Source organism: Melanerpes formicivorus, unplaced genomic scaffold, assembly GCF_026170545.1.
Source record: "Melanerpes formicivorus ecotype bairdi unplaced genomic scaffold, bMelFor1.0.p_v2 SCAF_4, whole genome shotgun sequence".
In the NCBI taxonomy this organism is placed as follows: Eukaryota; Metazoa; Chordata; class Aves; order Piciformes; family Picidae; genus Melanerpes; species Melanerpes formicivorus.
Window position 1 is genome coordinate 37,095,155 of NW_027142356.1, and position 15,556 is coordinate 37,110,710.

At 51.3% G+C, this 15,556-nt stretch overlaps 1 protein-coding gene and 1 long non-coding RNA gene across 3 annotated transcripts in view; one reads left to right on the forward strand and one right to left on the reverse strand.

Moving 5' to 3' along the window:
• SLAIN2 (SLAIN motif family member 2) overlaps nucleotides 1-1,314 on the forward strand; it is a 42,742-nt gene extending 41,428 nt beyond the window's left edge. For both annotated transcript variants that reach the window (XM_068137659.1, XM_068137660.1), the window contains one exon: nucleotides 1-1,314. In XM_068137659.1, the coding sequence (XP_067993760.1) occupies nucleotides 1-67 (67 nt within the window). In that variant the 3' untranslated portion in view covers nucleotides 68-1,314.
• The window catches only part of LOC137440903 (uncharacterized), a 23,150-nt gene continuing 8,730 nt past the window's right edge, over nucleotides 1,137-15,556 (reverse strand). The window contains exon 2 of the long non-coding RNA XR_010987252.1: nucleotides 1,137-2,780. This is a non-coding gene — a long non-coding RNA (uncharacterized lncRNA). The remainder of the gene's footprint in view (nucleotides 2,781-15,556) is intronic.

The window sequence follows — 15,556 nt, forward strand, 5'->3', positions numbered from 1 at the left end:
ATCCTTACCTGCTCCCAAAACCTACGGCAGCGTGAAAGACGAGAGTTGGAAAGATGGCTGCTACTGACCTGCAAAGCTGAGTGCAGAGTCCCAGTGCTCATGGATGCTTCCTCACCAGGCTCAAGGACAGCTGCATTACACAAACTGTTCAGATGAGACTTTTGGGATTGGTAGAAATTCCAGACCTCTCTGTCTCTAAATTAGCACAAACTGGCAGAGATTATAAAGCAGCACTTTAATGACATCTAACATCAGATGTTTGGTGGTCATACAATCACTTCTGCATTAAATGGCTATCAGTTCTTGGGGGGGTTTCTTGCTTGCTAAAAATGAATCAATATGGATGACAGTGGCCAAGGTCTGGGCAGAAACCTAACAAATGCCAAAGAAATGCCCATGTTGAGAAAGAGCAAGTGTGGCACGGGGCTTATGCTGCTCAGAGCTTCACCTTCAGCCTGGGCTAGCTCAGCAGCAAGGTTGGTGATTGCAACCAGACTACACTAATCAGGGCTAACGTTCTGATCGCAGGCCGCTGCAGTGCCAGTGACACACTGCCTTTGGCAGCTGCCTGGGGTTCTCCCTGGGGCAGTGGTACGTGCCTCCTGCAGAACCTGGAGCGACTCTGGCAGAACAGGCAGTGTGCAGCCATGGCTGTTGAGAAGGTGCAAGGTTTGAATGTAGCAGGCACACCAAATGCAATAGTACAGATTGCATCTTTCCTCCGCTGAGCGCTCAGCTCCGCGTGCTCTTAGCCGATCCATTGCCAAAAGGGCTCAGTACCGCTCCTACAACCTTTGTAACCTTACAGCTCCTGGCTCAGGAAAGATGGCCTTTGCTATTGTAGCCACCTCTGTAACACATGGCTCGCCACCTGGGGGACAGCTTTTTATTTCTGGCAGGTTTCCTCACCAAGGAAAGAGCAAGTCCTAAAGTTCCCCTGTTCCGACACCACCCCGCTGCGCTCGCAGCCTGGAGCACCCGCAGATGCTGGCATTTGAGGAGGAGACACAACTATGCACTTGTACCATACAGATTTTAAGGTGATGAGTTGACTCTTGATGCCAAATGATATTCATTTAGGTGATGTTCCATGGTATGAGGAAGTTTCCTGTAGCCTATTTTTTTACTTTCATCCATTTTTCTTAACTTGGGTTCATGTGACATTGTAAATATTTTTACAGAAGATACTGCCCACGTGAAGTGTGTTTCAAGATGTACTTTGCCTTACATATGTGTATCTTAACATTGCTGGTAAGAGAGTATGAAACCTGCTGTGTCTGTTTACAAGCTATTAAATTCCTCTGGTGGCTCTGACTCATTCTGACACGTTTTGCTCAGAACCAACTCCTTTAGCCTCTCAACCGTTGTTTTCTGTGGTGGAAGCTATCAGGCAAACCTTTGTGACTGCAGTTGTGTGGGGTGGGACTAGTTAAAAACCAGAAGGGAATTAGTTTGAAGCTTGTTCAGTATTTTGGATGTACAGTTGATAAAGTAAGAGAATGTGAATGGCAAATCCTTTGTGCAATGACTGACAGACACTACAAGCTGGATTGGATGGTAGGTAGCCTTCAACCCCCATGAGTACCTTGAGTTTGGAACTGCTGGTGTATTTTGACTCCCACCACTAAGAGGATAACTAACCCTGAAATTCTGGGCCTTGGATTTCTGGCCAGCATGACCATTTCCCTGGATGAAAAGCCATGCAATACTACTTGACTTGGAAGAAGCCAAATAGGGAGCAGTGGAGACTAACTTGCAGCTCTGATTACTCAAGCAAACTTTGGGGTGATGAATGACTTCAGGCTCCAGCCTCTTTGAAGTGAGAGTATCAAATATACTGTAATGCAGTAAGGGGAAAGAAACTACCTTGCCCCAGCAGCCCAGTACACAGCAGTAGCCTAGGCTGGTGCCATTTGGCGTGGCTGGTGGGTGTCAGTGCCTGCTGCCACTGCCAAGCAGGAGGGAGGAGCAGATCAAGTGCAAGTAGCCTCACTGCATGTTCACACTGCAGCCCAGCTGTGAACATCTCAGCCTTCCACAAAGCAATGCTGCCCCTGCAGTCCAGGAAAGGTGAATTTTAAGGGGTGGGTTTTATCCAACACTCAGCTGACTTCTGCAAGTCAGTTGAGATAGCACTGAGAGCTTTACCATGGCTGCACCAGCCTGCTGTGTGCATTTCCTTAAGTAACTGCTCACTTGGGGAAGTTCAGCTTCTCAGTTTCCTGAGGATCCTTGTCTCTGCTGTTCTCCCCTGACACGCAGCAAGAGCTGTCTGTTTACTGAGCAAAGCCTCTGTGCATCACCAGTTTCTGGAGAGCAGGAAGCCACAGGGGCTCTGTGTGTAGAGATTTACTGCAGAGGTGTGGAATTAGGGGTTTGATAAACTAGTGCCTATGATTTATTTAACTTATGTTTGCTGTCATAGTGAGGGGGTTTATGAATGTGGATTCCTTTTTGTGCCAACAGCTGGGAAGTGTTGTGTGTGTGAAGGCAGAAGGACTTGTTCTGCTTCCAAAGTTATTTAAACTTTTTCTCCCCCCCCCCCCTTGGTTTTGTTTGAATGGGGTTTTTGTAAGTGTTTAAAAGTGTTTAAATATATATATAAAAAATATTCTTACCACAAACTACTTCCTGGAGCATTCTTTTTGTAACCCATTTTGTTTCCAAAAGCTGTTAGAAATTCTGGTTGGGTTTGTGGTTTCTTTCCAGCAAAGTGAGCCTGGTTCCTGAAGTTACCATCAGCAGCTCCCCTGTAACTCAGCAACTGAGCACAACCCTGCCTGTGGGTGAAACCTGATTTCAGTCACAGGCTTCCAGGGATGCTGACTCCACAACCTCCCTAGGCAGCCTGTTCCTCTGCCTGACCACCCTTTTGGTAAAGAATTTTTTCCTTGTAGCCACCCTCAATCTCTCCTGGCACAGCTTACAATCACAGTATCAGTCAGGGTTGGAAGGGACCACAAGGATCATCTAGTTCCAACCCCCCTGCCATGGGCAGGGACACCCCACACTAGATCAGCCTGGCCAGAGCCTCAGACAGCCTGGGCTTGAAACACTTCCAGGGACAGGGCCTCGACCACCTCCCTGGACAACCCATTCCAGGGCTTCACCACTCTCATGGTGAAGAACTTCCTCCTCACCTCCAGCCTGAATCTCCCCACCTCCAGCTTCATTCCATTCCCCCTAGTCCTATCACTACCTGAGATCCTGAGCAGTCCCTCCCCAGCCTTCCTCTAGCCCCCTTCAGATACTGGAAGGCCACAATTAGGTCACCTGGGAGCCTTCTCTTCTGCAGACTCAACAGCCCCAACTCCTTCAGTCTGTCCTCACAGGAGAGGTGCTCCAGCCCTCTGATCATCCTCGTGGCCCTGAGGCCATGAATTTGAGGCCATTTACTCTGGCTGTGTCACTTAATTCTAGGGTGAAAAGGCCCAACCCCCACATCACAGCAGGCTCCTTTCAGGCAGTTGTAGAGAGCAGTGCCATCTCTGAGCCTCCTCCAGGCAAAACAGCCCCATTTCCCTCTGCCTTCCTCCCCAACCCTGTTCTCCACTCAAGTACCACTTCCCCCACACCCCTTCAGGAAAATAGAGCAGTGCCAAAATCAGAGGCAGTTAATAGCCTCTCTCTTAGTAGGTTTCTGTACCAAGCTCTTCTATATTAAACAATTACTTATAATTAGTACCAGAATCAAGACACAAAATACTCTTTCTGCAGTGGCCTTGAGGGAAGGCATGGGAGCACATTTGGGGGTTCCACACAGTGTGGTTGATCACAGTGGTGAAGAAACAGTGACCCATGTAAGGAGACAGAAGGGTTGAGGAGTGTTGAGGTGGCTGCAGAGCACTGATCATTCAAACCTTGCCTTTTAATCCAAATCTTGCTGAGACAGAAAAACAGATGAGGAAAACAAATCTGGGAGTGCTTTGGGTTTAGTTCTGCTGTAAGGACAGGAGGCAACTTGGGGGTGTGGGGATTGGGGGTGTTGGTTAACAGGTTTCCTTTTGAAGTAAACCAGCTGTGATGTGAGGTGGCTTTGATCTAAAAAACCAACCCAAGCCCCTGCTCTTACATCTGTGCCGTGCTATAAGGCTGACACCTACAGGCAGTTGGTGTCCTCTGGAGCAGCCAAGTGTTACACAGCCTGCTGCTAAGGGAGGGGCTGGCTGCCTGAAGAGTTAAAGGACTGAAGGGAGCAGATTCCAGCAGACTCACTCTCCACAGGACTGTTTAGGGGGTTTAGCCCTGTGTTTTCTCAGACAGCTGCACTGTGGCACAGGATCACAGGATGTTAGGGGTTGGAAAGGACCTCAGGATATAGCATAGAAAAGACCAGACCAGGTTGGAAGAGACCTTCAAGATCATCAAGTCCAACCTATCATCCAACACCACCTAATCAACTAAACCATGCAACCATGCACCCCATCCAGGCTCCTTCTAAACATCTCCAGTGATGGTAACTCCACCACCACCCTGGGCAGCACATTCCAATGGCCAATAACTCTTTCTATGAAGAACTTCTTTCTCACCTCCAGCCTGAACCTCCCCTGGCACAGCTTGAGACTGTGTCCTCTTGTTCTGGTGCTGCTTGCCTGGGAGAAGAGACCAACCCCCACCTGGCTACAACCTCCCTTCAGGGAGTTGTAGATGGCAAGAAGGCCGCTCCTGAGTCTCCTCCAGGCTAAGCAACCCCAGCTCCCTCAGCCTCCCCTCACAGGGCTGTGCTCCAAACCCCTCCCCAGCTTTGTTGCCCTTCTCTGGACTTGTTCCAGCAAGTCAACCTCCTTCCTAAACTGAGGGGCCCAGAACTGGACACAGGACTCAAGGTGTGGCCTAACCAGTGCTGAGCACAGGGCAGAATGACCTCCCTGCTCCGGCTGGCCACACTGTTCGTGATGCAGGCCAGGATGCCATTGGCCCTCTTGGCTTCCTGGGCACACTGCAGCACCCCCAGGTCCCTCTCTGCCTGGCTGCTCTCAGCCACTCTGACCCCAGCCTGTAGCACTGCATGGGGTTGCTGTGACTAGTCCAACCCCCCCTGTTAGAGCAGGGCCATAGAATCCAGCACAGTATCACTAAGGTTGGAAGAGACCTCAAAGATCATCAAGTCTAACCTGTCACCACAGACCTCATGACTAGACCACGGCACCAAGTGCCACGTCCAATCCCCTCTTGAACACCTCCAGGGATGGTGACTCCACCACCTCCCTGGGCAGCACATTCCAATGGCTAACAACTCTCTCAGTGAAGAACTTTCTCTTCACCTTGAGCCAAAACTTCCCCTGGCACAGCTTGAGACTGTGTCCTCTTGTTCTGATGCTGGTTGCTAGAGAGAAGAGACCAACCCCCACCTGCCTACAACCACCTTTCAGGTAGTTGTAGGTGGCTGTAGCCTGTGTTTGTTGTTTCCCTTCAGACACTGTCAGCAAACAAATCTGTCCACAGCCTTCCAAAAGCTTTGGTGCCTGAACTGATCCTTCCCTGCTTGCACTCAGGGTTAATGCAGCCCCTTCATTTCACAGCCCTCACTGGGCTTCAGATGGGTGCCAAAATGCTGACAGGAGGAAGCCATGCTGGACCAAGGCTTGGATGGCAAGGAGTTGGATTTGCAGCCCATTCAGGGCTGTGGGTAAGGCCAGCAGCACTGCTGGCTGACTGCACCTGATACATGCCCAGAGCATCATCTCTCTTCAAGCAGAGCTGTTTGTCTTAATGCAGATCAGCAGGACAGGGATATCTTGTGCCATCTTAAGTGTATCCTTCTCACTCTCCTCCTTTGGAAATGACGTTTGACTGAAGCACATTGTGTCCCTGCTCAAAGAAAGGGGAATGAGGGGAGAGCTGGCAAGCCCACTGCCCTTCACCCTCTGCCTCAGCTCCTGTCTTACCCTCAGATTTCTCAGCCCTACAGTTGTCCATTTCCCCTACATTTACTCACAGCCACGGAGCCAGCTTGTATTGTTCTGTTCATCCATTGCCCACAGGGCTAATGCACCCACACAAAACCACTCTTAGTGCTGCTTCAGCTGCCCTGGCTTCAAAGCAGCTTGAAAACCTTGCCCTGATTCTTGTCCTGTTCAAGCCACGCCTGGATGTCAGTGACAGCAACGTCACCCCCACCACTCAGCCTTGGGAAAGGAGCCTTCCCTGCCCATGCCCAGCCTTGCTGGCCAGAACCAGCAGCCACACAAGGCCCCTGCCCCCACACAAAGCACAGGCAGCACGGCCACAGCTGCTACCCCAACACTCCTTGCTGAGGAAGCAGCTGCAGAAGCACAGCAGCCACTGCCAACACCAGGCACCTGCCCTCCCAGGTTGCTGGTGCTGTGGACTCAGTGCATGCCATCCTCCTGAACACAAGTGGGATCAAAAACCATGATGTGCAAGAGGGGGCTATGAGAGACCCTCAGCCAGCCCCCTGCTCTGCCATGCACTTTTTGAGGACACCTCATGCATTTTCCTGGTGCTTAGTTGATCATCACTGAACCAAGTTCCAGGCTTCATCACTCATGTGCTGGAGGTGAGGGGCAGGTGGGCTGCTACGTAGAGAAAGGGTCAGGCAGTCAGTGCCGATCTTGTCTGATACAGTGGAGTGAGTTAAGAACTGAAATTTGGTTGACCTCAGTTTATGAGCCCAAATGTCAGAGAGCAGATAATGTCTGTTGCAAATGTCAGAGCCCAGGGATTATTCTTTTCCCTTCTGAGAAAAGAACAACTCAACACAGGTTCAGTTGCTGTGTCCCTGCTGCCACTCACCCAGGCTCAGCTCCCCTGCAGAACAACTCAACACAGTTCAGTTGCTGTGTCCCTGCTGCCACTCACCCAGGCTCAGCTCCCCTGCAGAACAACTCAACACAGGTTCAGTTGCTGTGTCCCTGCTGCCACTCACCCAGGCTCAGCTCCCCTGCAGAACAGCTCAACACAGTTCAGTTGCTGTGTCCCTGCTGCCACTCACCCAGGCTCAGCTCCCCTGCAGAACAACTCAACACAGGTTCAGTTGCTGTGTCCCTGCTGCCACTCACCCAGGCTCAGCTCCCCTGCAGAACAACTCAACACAGGTTCAGGTACTGTGTCCCTGCTGCCACTCACCCAGGCTCAGCTCCCCTGCAGAACAGCTCAACACAGTTCAGTTGCTGTGTCCCTGCTGCCACTCACCCAGGCTCAGCTCCCCTGCACAACAGCTCAACACAGGTTCAGTTACTGTGATTCTGCTGTCACTCACCCAGGCTCAGCTCCCCTGCAGAACAACTCAACACAGTTCAGTTGCTGTGTCCCTGCTGCCACTCACCCAGGCTCAGCTCCCCTGGGTGTGGATGGCAGCACCCAGCTACACAAACATGCTGTGGGAATATTGAAAGGGAGCTGCTTCAAGGCATGAGCCTAGTAAAGCACCCAAGCTCAGCTCAGCCCCCTCCTGCACCTCTGAAGGTGTTTTCAGCACCACAAGGCTCTGCTAAAGGCTGCCAAATTCTGAGCACCCTCTGCTCAGCAGAGCACAAGGCTGCAATCATATCTAGTGGGCTTCTCACTTTGTGACTTATCTCCACGTGAAAACTTTGCCCTGGGCAGTGAGCTACAGCCCCCAGCAGGCACCTGCACCCCTCCAGCCACCAGTGAGAGGCTTCCTGCTCAATGATCCCCTGACAGCAGAGGAAATAGAAAACTCCTCCTCAACCCCCTCACAACCTCCTGCTCGAGGCTTGCTGCTGCACAGCCTGCTCCACTCATTTCTAACCCTTACTGTCCCACCTTGACAGAGGCACTCCATCAGTTTAGGGCTCCTTGCCCTGGGCTTCAGTGCCTCAATGGCAGGACAGGAAGAAGTGGTTCTCATTACAGGCTCAACCCACAGCCCCCCTGCAGCACCTTGGCTCAGTCCAGCTCTCCCACTCCTTGCCCAGGCCATCTTCCTGTGCTGCTCTCTCAAGTTATTTTCCTGAGCAGACTCTTCCTATCAGCATGTCCCCACTTTCTGTTGGGAAGACAATTAAACCCACACAAATTACCAAAGCAAATCACTGAGTTCTGCCTGCCAGGGAGCTCATCTCAAAAGGCAGCAGGTAGCTGCATTTATAGCCCATTTGCTCACTCTGCTAGCCCTCCAGGTTTACTGTCTTGTGCCTTTTAGCTCTTATAAATCCTGCTGGGTTTTCTTTTCTGCTCTCCTTGTTTCCCTCCCAGGAGTGCCCAGGCACTAGAGTGAGGGCTGGGCCACATTTTGTGACTTAGAGTCTGAACTATCCCTGTTAGAGTTTTCACTCCAAGTTAGGTGGATTTAAACCTCCTGAAATCACTTTAAGATTCCAGAAGGATTTTCCCCCCCACTGGTCTGGGTTTCTTCCAGCTAAATGTGTAACACCACTCAGCATCACCTCAGGACTCTGGGATGTAAAGAGACTTGTGCTGAGCTACTCACAGCTGGGGTGGATGGCATGAGACACACAGCCTGCCCTCTCTTCTCTCCACAGCAGGGCTCCCTGCAGTGAACACAGCACTCAACACAGCCTCCCTCCAGAGCAGCTCTGATCAACAGCCTCAGCCTTTTACTGAGCCACCATCTCCCACTGCCACCCACCCAGCTGTGGAATCGCTGGGATGTAGGAACCTGTGCTGCAGAGTGTCCTGAAGGGTCAAGCCCCAAAACATGCCCTAACCCATACAACAGGTTAAGCATCTGTGAATGTGCAAACCTGGACACTTCCTGGGGTCCAGATGAACACCTAGCATGTGTGACTAACCTTGTAACACAGCTGTGACTCTGTGTGCCCCTGGACATGGTTGGATGTGCCCCATCCCACAGGTCCAGTTATCAGGGCTCTGTGTTACCAAAGGGAACTAATTGCCTTGGGACAGTATTTAAACCAGACAAGGAGGTAGGCACTTGGCCTTGTTCTCACCCAGCAAGCAGCAAGAGCCAAATGCTGCCTGAGTAGCAAGTGCAGAGCCTGCCCTAGCAAACCAAATACACCTGGACCAAAGCAGAAAGGGGAAAGCCCCAAGAGAACCGAATCCCAGAAGAGCCAAGGAAAGGCTACAGCCCAGCAGCAGAGCACACAAGAGAGAGGCTCCCCCAGCCCTCTCCGAGCCAAGGGCCACTTGAATATAGTCAGAGCACCTGGGAAGACACAGGACAGAGGAGCAAGCCATGAGTCCCTGGCTACAGAATCCCAGTGGTGGGACACCACAGATCACAGCACCTTTACTTCCAGTTTGAATTGCTGGATTGGAAACCCTTGGATCCGTGCTGGAATCATTTGACTGCCTTTGTATGAGGCATGTATCACTCACCACCGAGTGGCACAGCCTCCAAATATACTTTGTAAAGGAGTTCCAGCAGTGTCTGAGGACACCACCACCAGGGAATATTAAAAGGTAGAATATATAAATACATACATTCTATTAGAGAGCAGCAGCTTCAGCTCTGGGGCAAGAGCAGTGACTGCAGACTGGTGCTGTCACAGCTCTGCCATGGGAAGGATGGGGCAGTCTCCTCCTCTGCAGAGCCCTGGCTCTTCAGGGCTTCAGGCTTGGGCATCAGAGCCACAAAATGCCCTGGGAAGAGCTCAGCTGCAACCCATGCTTTTGTACAAGTGACAGTGGAACTGGCATTTGGTCACGACATCACAGGATCAACCAGGTTGGAAAAGACCTCAGAGATCATCAAGCCCAACCTATTGCCTAATACCTAACACCTCCTGACAACTAAACCATGGCTGCAAGTGCCACATCCAAGCCTTTTGTGAACACCTCCAGGGATGGTGACTCCACCACCTCCCTGGGCAGCACATCCCAATGGCCAATCTCTCTTTCTATGAAGAGCTTCTTCCTAACCTCCAGCCTAAATCTCCCCTGGCACAGCTTGAGACTGTGTCCTCTTGTTCTGGTGCTGCTTGCCTGGGAGAAGAGACCAACCCCCACCTGGCTGCAACCTCCCTTCAGGTAGTTGTAGAGAGCAATAAGGTCTCCTCTGAGCCTCCTCTTCTCCAGGCTAAGCAACCCCAGCTCCCTCAGCCTCTCCTCACAGGGCTGTGCTCCAGACCCCTCCCCAGCTTTGTTGCCCTTCTCTGGACACCTTCCAGCATCTCAACATCTTTCCTAAACTGAGGAGCCCAGAACTGGACACAGGACTCGAGGTGTGGCCTAACCAGTGCTGAGCACAGGGCAGAATGACCTCCCTGCTCCTGCTGGCCACACTGTTCCTGATGCAGGCCAGGATGCCATTGGCCTTCTTGGCTGCCTGGGCACACTGCTGGCTCATGTTCAGCCTACTATCCACCAGTACCCCCAGGTCTCTCTCTGCCTGGCTGCTCTCCAGCCACTCTGACCCAGCCTGTAGCCCTGCCTGGGGTTGTTGTGGCCAAAGTGCAGCACTTGGACTTGTTGAATGCCATCCTGCTGGTCTATTAGTGCTCAGTGCCTTGGCTGCACAACTGCTCTTACTCTTTGTCATGCCCTTGAAATGGTATTTTTGGCTGCTTAAGGTCTTTCTAACCTCTGCCCCTTGGTTCTCAGATAATAGCTTTCATTCTCTAGTGAAAATTGGAAGTGCTGTCAAAAATCTTGACTTGAAAAGGGAAGGGCCAGCAGCTCTCAAGGTGCCTGTTCTGTACCTTTGTGCTGACCATTTGCTGTTCTTGATTTGAAGGTGTATTCTTCCACCCTCAAATAAAGGGCCAGCAGCCTTTTACTACTCCTTCCAACCATCTGCTCTCAAAACAGCTCTGCCCAAAGCCCATTAGCAGGCAGCCAGCATGTAGGATGCTACTCACGAAGAGTTTGGGCTGCAGACTTTGGTTCTAGGCTGTGACCCTCACCAACTGCCCAGACCCCCCAAGTGCTGCTAGCAGCTATGACCACAAGTGCAGCTACAGCACACAGAGACGTTTATCAGCACTGGTGGGCACCACAGCAGAGGACAAGGAGCATTCACAAAAGGTACCAGAGGCCAGGAGGAGTTCTGTGGGGTCACTTGTCCCCACTGCACTGCCTGACAGTGATGTCAGCAGAGGCAGCTCCCCCTGCTACAGAGCTGTCTGACTGTCCTTTGCTGGGAGATGGCTGCTGCCTCCCCCTCAGCACCACTGGTTCTCTTTGCCCCTCTGTTGCAGCAGCTTAAACACATTGCACCTCTGGGGACTTGTGAGGTTGTTGTGAAGAGATTACATTCAAGCTGTGGTCAAGTGGACACCTCAGGCAGGAAGAAACATCTCCCTGGCTTCTCACTCAGCAATTCTGCTCATGCACCCCAGAAAGGCAATGCAAGATCCTGCTGGCAGACACATCCATGCTTCCATCTCCCTGGAAAATGAAGAGGTGTGCAAAACCCAGGGGACACTTTCCTCAGCTGCAGCAAGGTACAAGTCCTACTGATGCCACAGGTTTGAACTCCAAGAGATTCCTTTGGTTATGAAAAAATGTCCTACTTCATCACAGGTGTAAGAGTGCCCAGAGAACAACATGTCACAGAATCACAGCACACATCCAGTTGTAAGAGACCTCCAAGCTCATACAGGCCATCCCTTGACCCAGTTTAGGGTCAATCCTAAACCATGTCCCTAAGCACCACATCCACACACAGCTTAAACACCCCCAGGGATGGTGACTCCAGCACTGCCCTGGGCAGACCATTCTAATGTTTGAGAACCCTCTGTATGAAGAAATATTTCCTAGCATCCAGCCTGAACCTCCCCTGGTACAGCCTAGAACAATTTCCTCTGGTCCTGTTGCTTGACACCAAAGAGAAGAGGCTGCCCCTTCCTCACACCAGCTTCCATTCAGGTAGTTGGAGACAGCAATGAGGTCTCCCCTCAGCCTCCTCTTCTCCAGACTGAATACCCCCAGCTCCCTCAGCCCCTCCTCATAGCCCAGGTGCTCCAGGCCCTTCCCCAGCCTCATTGCCCTTCTCTGGACAGGCTCCAGCCCCTCAATGTCCTTCCTGGAGTGAGGGGCCCAGAACTGAACACAATACTCAAGATGTGGCCTCACCAGTGCTGAACACAGGGGGATGATCACCTCCCTGTCCCTGCTGGCCACCCTGTTTCTAATCCAAGCCAGGATGCCGTTGGCTCTCTTGGCCACCTGGGCACTGCTGACTCACATTGAGTCAGCTATCAACTGATACCCCCCAGGTCCCTCTCCAAGCTGCAGCTTTCCAACCACACATCCCCCAGTCTGTAGCTTCCCATGGGGTGGTTGTGACCCAGGTGCAGGAGCTGGCAGTTGGCCTTGTTGAACTTCATACAATGAGCCTTGGCTCACGGGTCTGACCTGTCCAGATCCTGTTGAACAGCCTCCCTACCCTCTAGCAGTGCCAATGCTGTTTCCATAGGTGATGCTGTGCTATGAATCCTAAGACATGTATTCAGAGACCCTGTGTGAGATTTATTTCTTCCCATCTGCCTGAGATTCCTTCTAGCTAGCTTGAGATTTAATTTAGGCATTAGTGCCCCTGTTCTGAGGGGCTTGGTGCTTGCTTGATCAGCACTACTGCTACTCATTTTTACTACTTGGTACAGCTTTGGCAGCAGGACAAGAAGCATTTTTGTTCTTTCTATGGTTTCTAACACAAAAGGATCCCATTCCACATCCAGGCACCTGTAAATGGCAGCTGAGGGCAAGGATAGAATATTGATGCTATTAACTCCAGTCCTTCCCATGGGGCTCACCACTAACATGCCTTTTAATATGGAGAAAGCTTTGCTGGGAGGAGGGATGTAATTTGTCTTTGGGGTGTCTTTCTTCAATTACATAAATTCTATGAGGCAACTGCTGCTGACTGGCATTAAATTCACTTCTGTGGTTTCCTGGCATTCAAACTCTTCTGTGGGACACCACAGCCTTGGTGCCATTTACTCTGCCATTCTTTTGCAAAGACCTCAAGCAGAGGTTTTCACAGGCACAAGCCCACATTTACATGCTCTGCCTCCTTTGATTTATGTCCCTAACCCTGACCAGCTTCCTGCATAGGAAATTAAGAGGGGGCTGGGATCCTCCATGGGAGATGGAAGGCAGTAAGCCCAGCTGGATGTGGTGCATGCTGAAGCCCCTCCATTTACCACCTTGTACACATCCCATCTTCAAGGTGCTCTCTGGCCTCAGTGACACCCCTATCCCCTCACAGCCACCAGAGCCCACCCACCCTGTCCCCTCACAGCCACCAGAGCCCACCCCCCTTGCAGATGCCAAACAGGCTGTTTGGGGCTCTGTCAGGGCAGCACCACCCAGGGCATGCCAGTCTCTAAAGCCTGGCTGTGACCATCATCCCTGAGAGCCTGTGTGCTTCCAAGTGCTATTTGCCTTTTGTAAGGGACTAAGTCCTGCCTCTCTTGATGTGAATCAACAAAGATTAAAATCACCTTTGCTCCTTGCCCAGACACAGCTGCCCAGGGCAGGGATGGTGAAAAAAACCCCAAGCAAGAGAAATGTGTAGCAGGCAGAGGCCACTGGTACTACTCTATAGAAGGGATTCAGCAGCTGGCATGATAAGCCCCTGATGTGCAGTGTGTGTACACAAAAGGCAAAGGAGGAGCACACAAGGAATACACAGGAAGAGTCCCTGGGGACAATACCTGAGCACATACCTAAAAACAACAACCTGTGACTAAAAAAGCTCTATAAGAGACCTGAGCAATCCTGCTGGGGAGGAGACAAGCAGAGAAGACACCCTGGAAGCAGGCCAGGAACCTCTCTCTCTTCACCACCACCAGCAAAGCCATGCCCTAAGTTCTGCCTGCTGTGACTCACGGAGAAAAGACATCTTCACTGAAGACACCACAGGTTGGAGGCTGCTCAGAGAAGGACTTGGACTTCGGGATCTCTCCCTCCCTTCCTCCAGGGTGGGCAGCACAAGCCAACAAGGATGCAGCAGCAGCCTTCCACAGACCCAAATCATCCTGGGGCTGGGGGGAGGGTGGTAATATAATGCATTTCCTTCTCTCTCTGTCTCTTCATTTTCCCCCCTCTCTCTGTCTGTCTCTCCCCTTCTTCTGTTCCATCCACTTTATTCTGTCAATAAATCACCTGGCTGCTGATGTTTGTGCCTCTAATTTCATAACACAGGAACTGTTCAAAAAGAGCCAAGTCTATTTCTCCCTCCAGACTGAGACACCTTTTAAAGCTGAACCCAGTGCCTGCAGAAGCAGCCCCAGCTCACCTCCTGTCCCTGCCTGCCTGGACAGGATGCTAATTTGGGCTCTCCTGGACCAAGGCATGCATTAGTCATCAGGTCATTTATTTTATTATGACTTTTCCTCTGAATCCTGACAATGCTCCAGCTCCAGGAAAAGATCAAATGGCAACAGAATTGTTCTGCAGCAGAATTCTTACCTGAATTTGGGTCAAGGTGTCTCACACAAAGGCATTTGGTTGCTTGAAGCAAACCTTGCTGCTAGCAATTGCTTTACAGTTGGTAGGGGTACCACTGCCTGCAGTCAATTTACAAAATTACTCTCCAACCACCCCCTGCTTTCACCTCCTTTCATGGACCAGAAGCCTCTTCCTAATGGGATGGCTGGCAAAAGATCTCCTCATCCTGTTTTTCAAAGTCAGCACACGCAGCCCTAAGCACTTAGTTCTAATTATGAATTATTGGAACACTGCAGCCTGAGCTGTCATGCACTTACTTGTTGATTCATGGTCATCAGGCAGCTTAAAAATGAACAGGGGGGAACACCAAGTATACATGGAGGGGTTATTGTAATGATTTCTGCCCTTGGCTGCTAACCCAGAGCTTGGGTGGAAGGATCTGTCCCCAGCTGCTCAGAGAGACTGAGCAGGCAGCTGGGGCACAAAGGAGTTGGTGCAGCCCAGCAACGAGGTTTCTGCTGTTTCCCTTCCACACCAGTTTAATAACATCTCAGAGGCTGTGAGTTGCAGAGTGCTGCTCCCAAGGGAGCCTTAACTATGGAGCAGAGCTGGACTGAAAGCATCATGTGCCAAATGATGCTGACTGGCATTGTTTGGAAAAGGAACAGTAAGGGGAAGGGGAGAGGACTCCCATGAACACAGATCACAGGGGAAGAGGGGAGGCAGATGCAATGCAGTGGAGGAGGGTGGCTGGGTGCCTTTGCCATTTGGGCCAAAGGGAAGGATGGTTTGGTGGCATCCTGCCTGTAGGGAAAACAGAGACACAGTGAGGGCTCCCAACAAGGAGGGGAGGGAGGTACCCATATCTAATTTTCCTCACCCTGAAATTCAACCCCTGGGTCTGGTTGAGGACACTGGCCATGGAGTGCTGATTATTGTGGAGATTGACTGAGCAGGATTGAGCCATAGCACCACACTAAGGACAGGACAGAGGGGACCTTAAGCAAAGCAAGCTTGGGATGAGGTGTGACAGGGCGGTGATGGGGCCAGGTGTCATGGTGAAGGGTAGCAGAGAAACCTAGGAGGCAGTCATGGCAGTTCAGTCCCAGCCTTTCTGCACTACAGACAGCTGCAGGAGCAATGCACTGACAGCAAGCCCATGGCTCTTGCGTGTTCTCCAGCTGCTCTCTGCCTTTGTGTGAAACAAAAGTGGCTTGGGACAGCTGCAACGTCAATCAATCAGCACACCCTC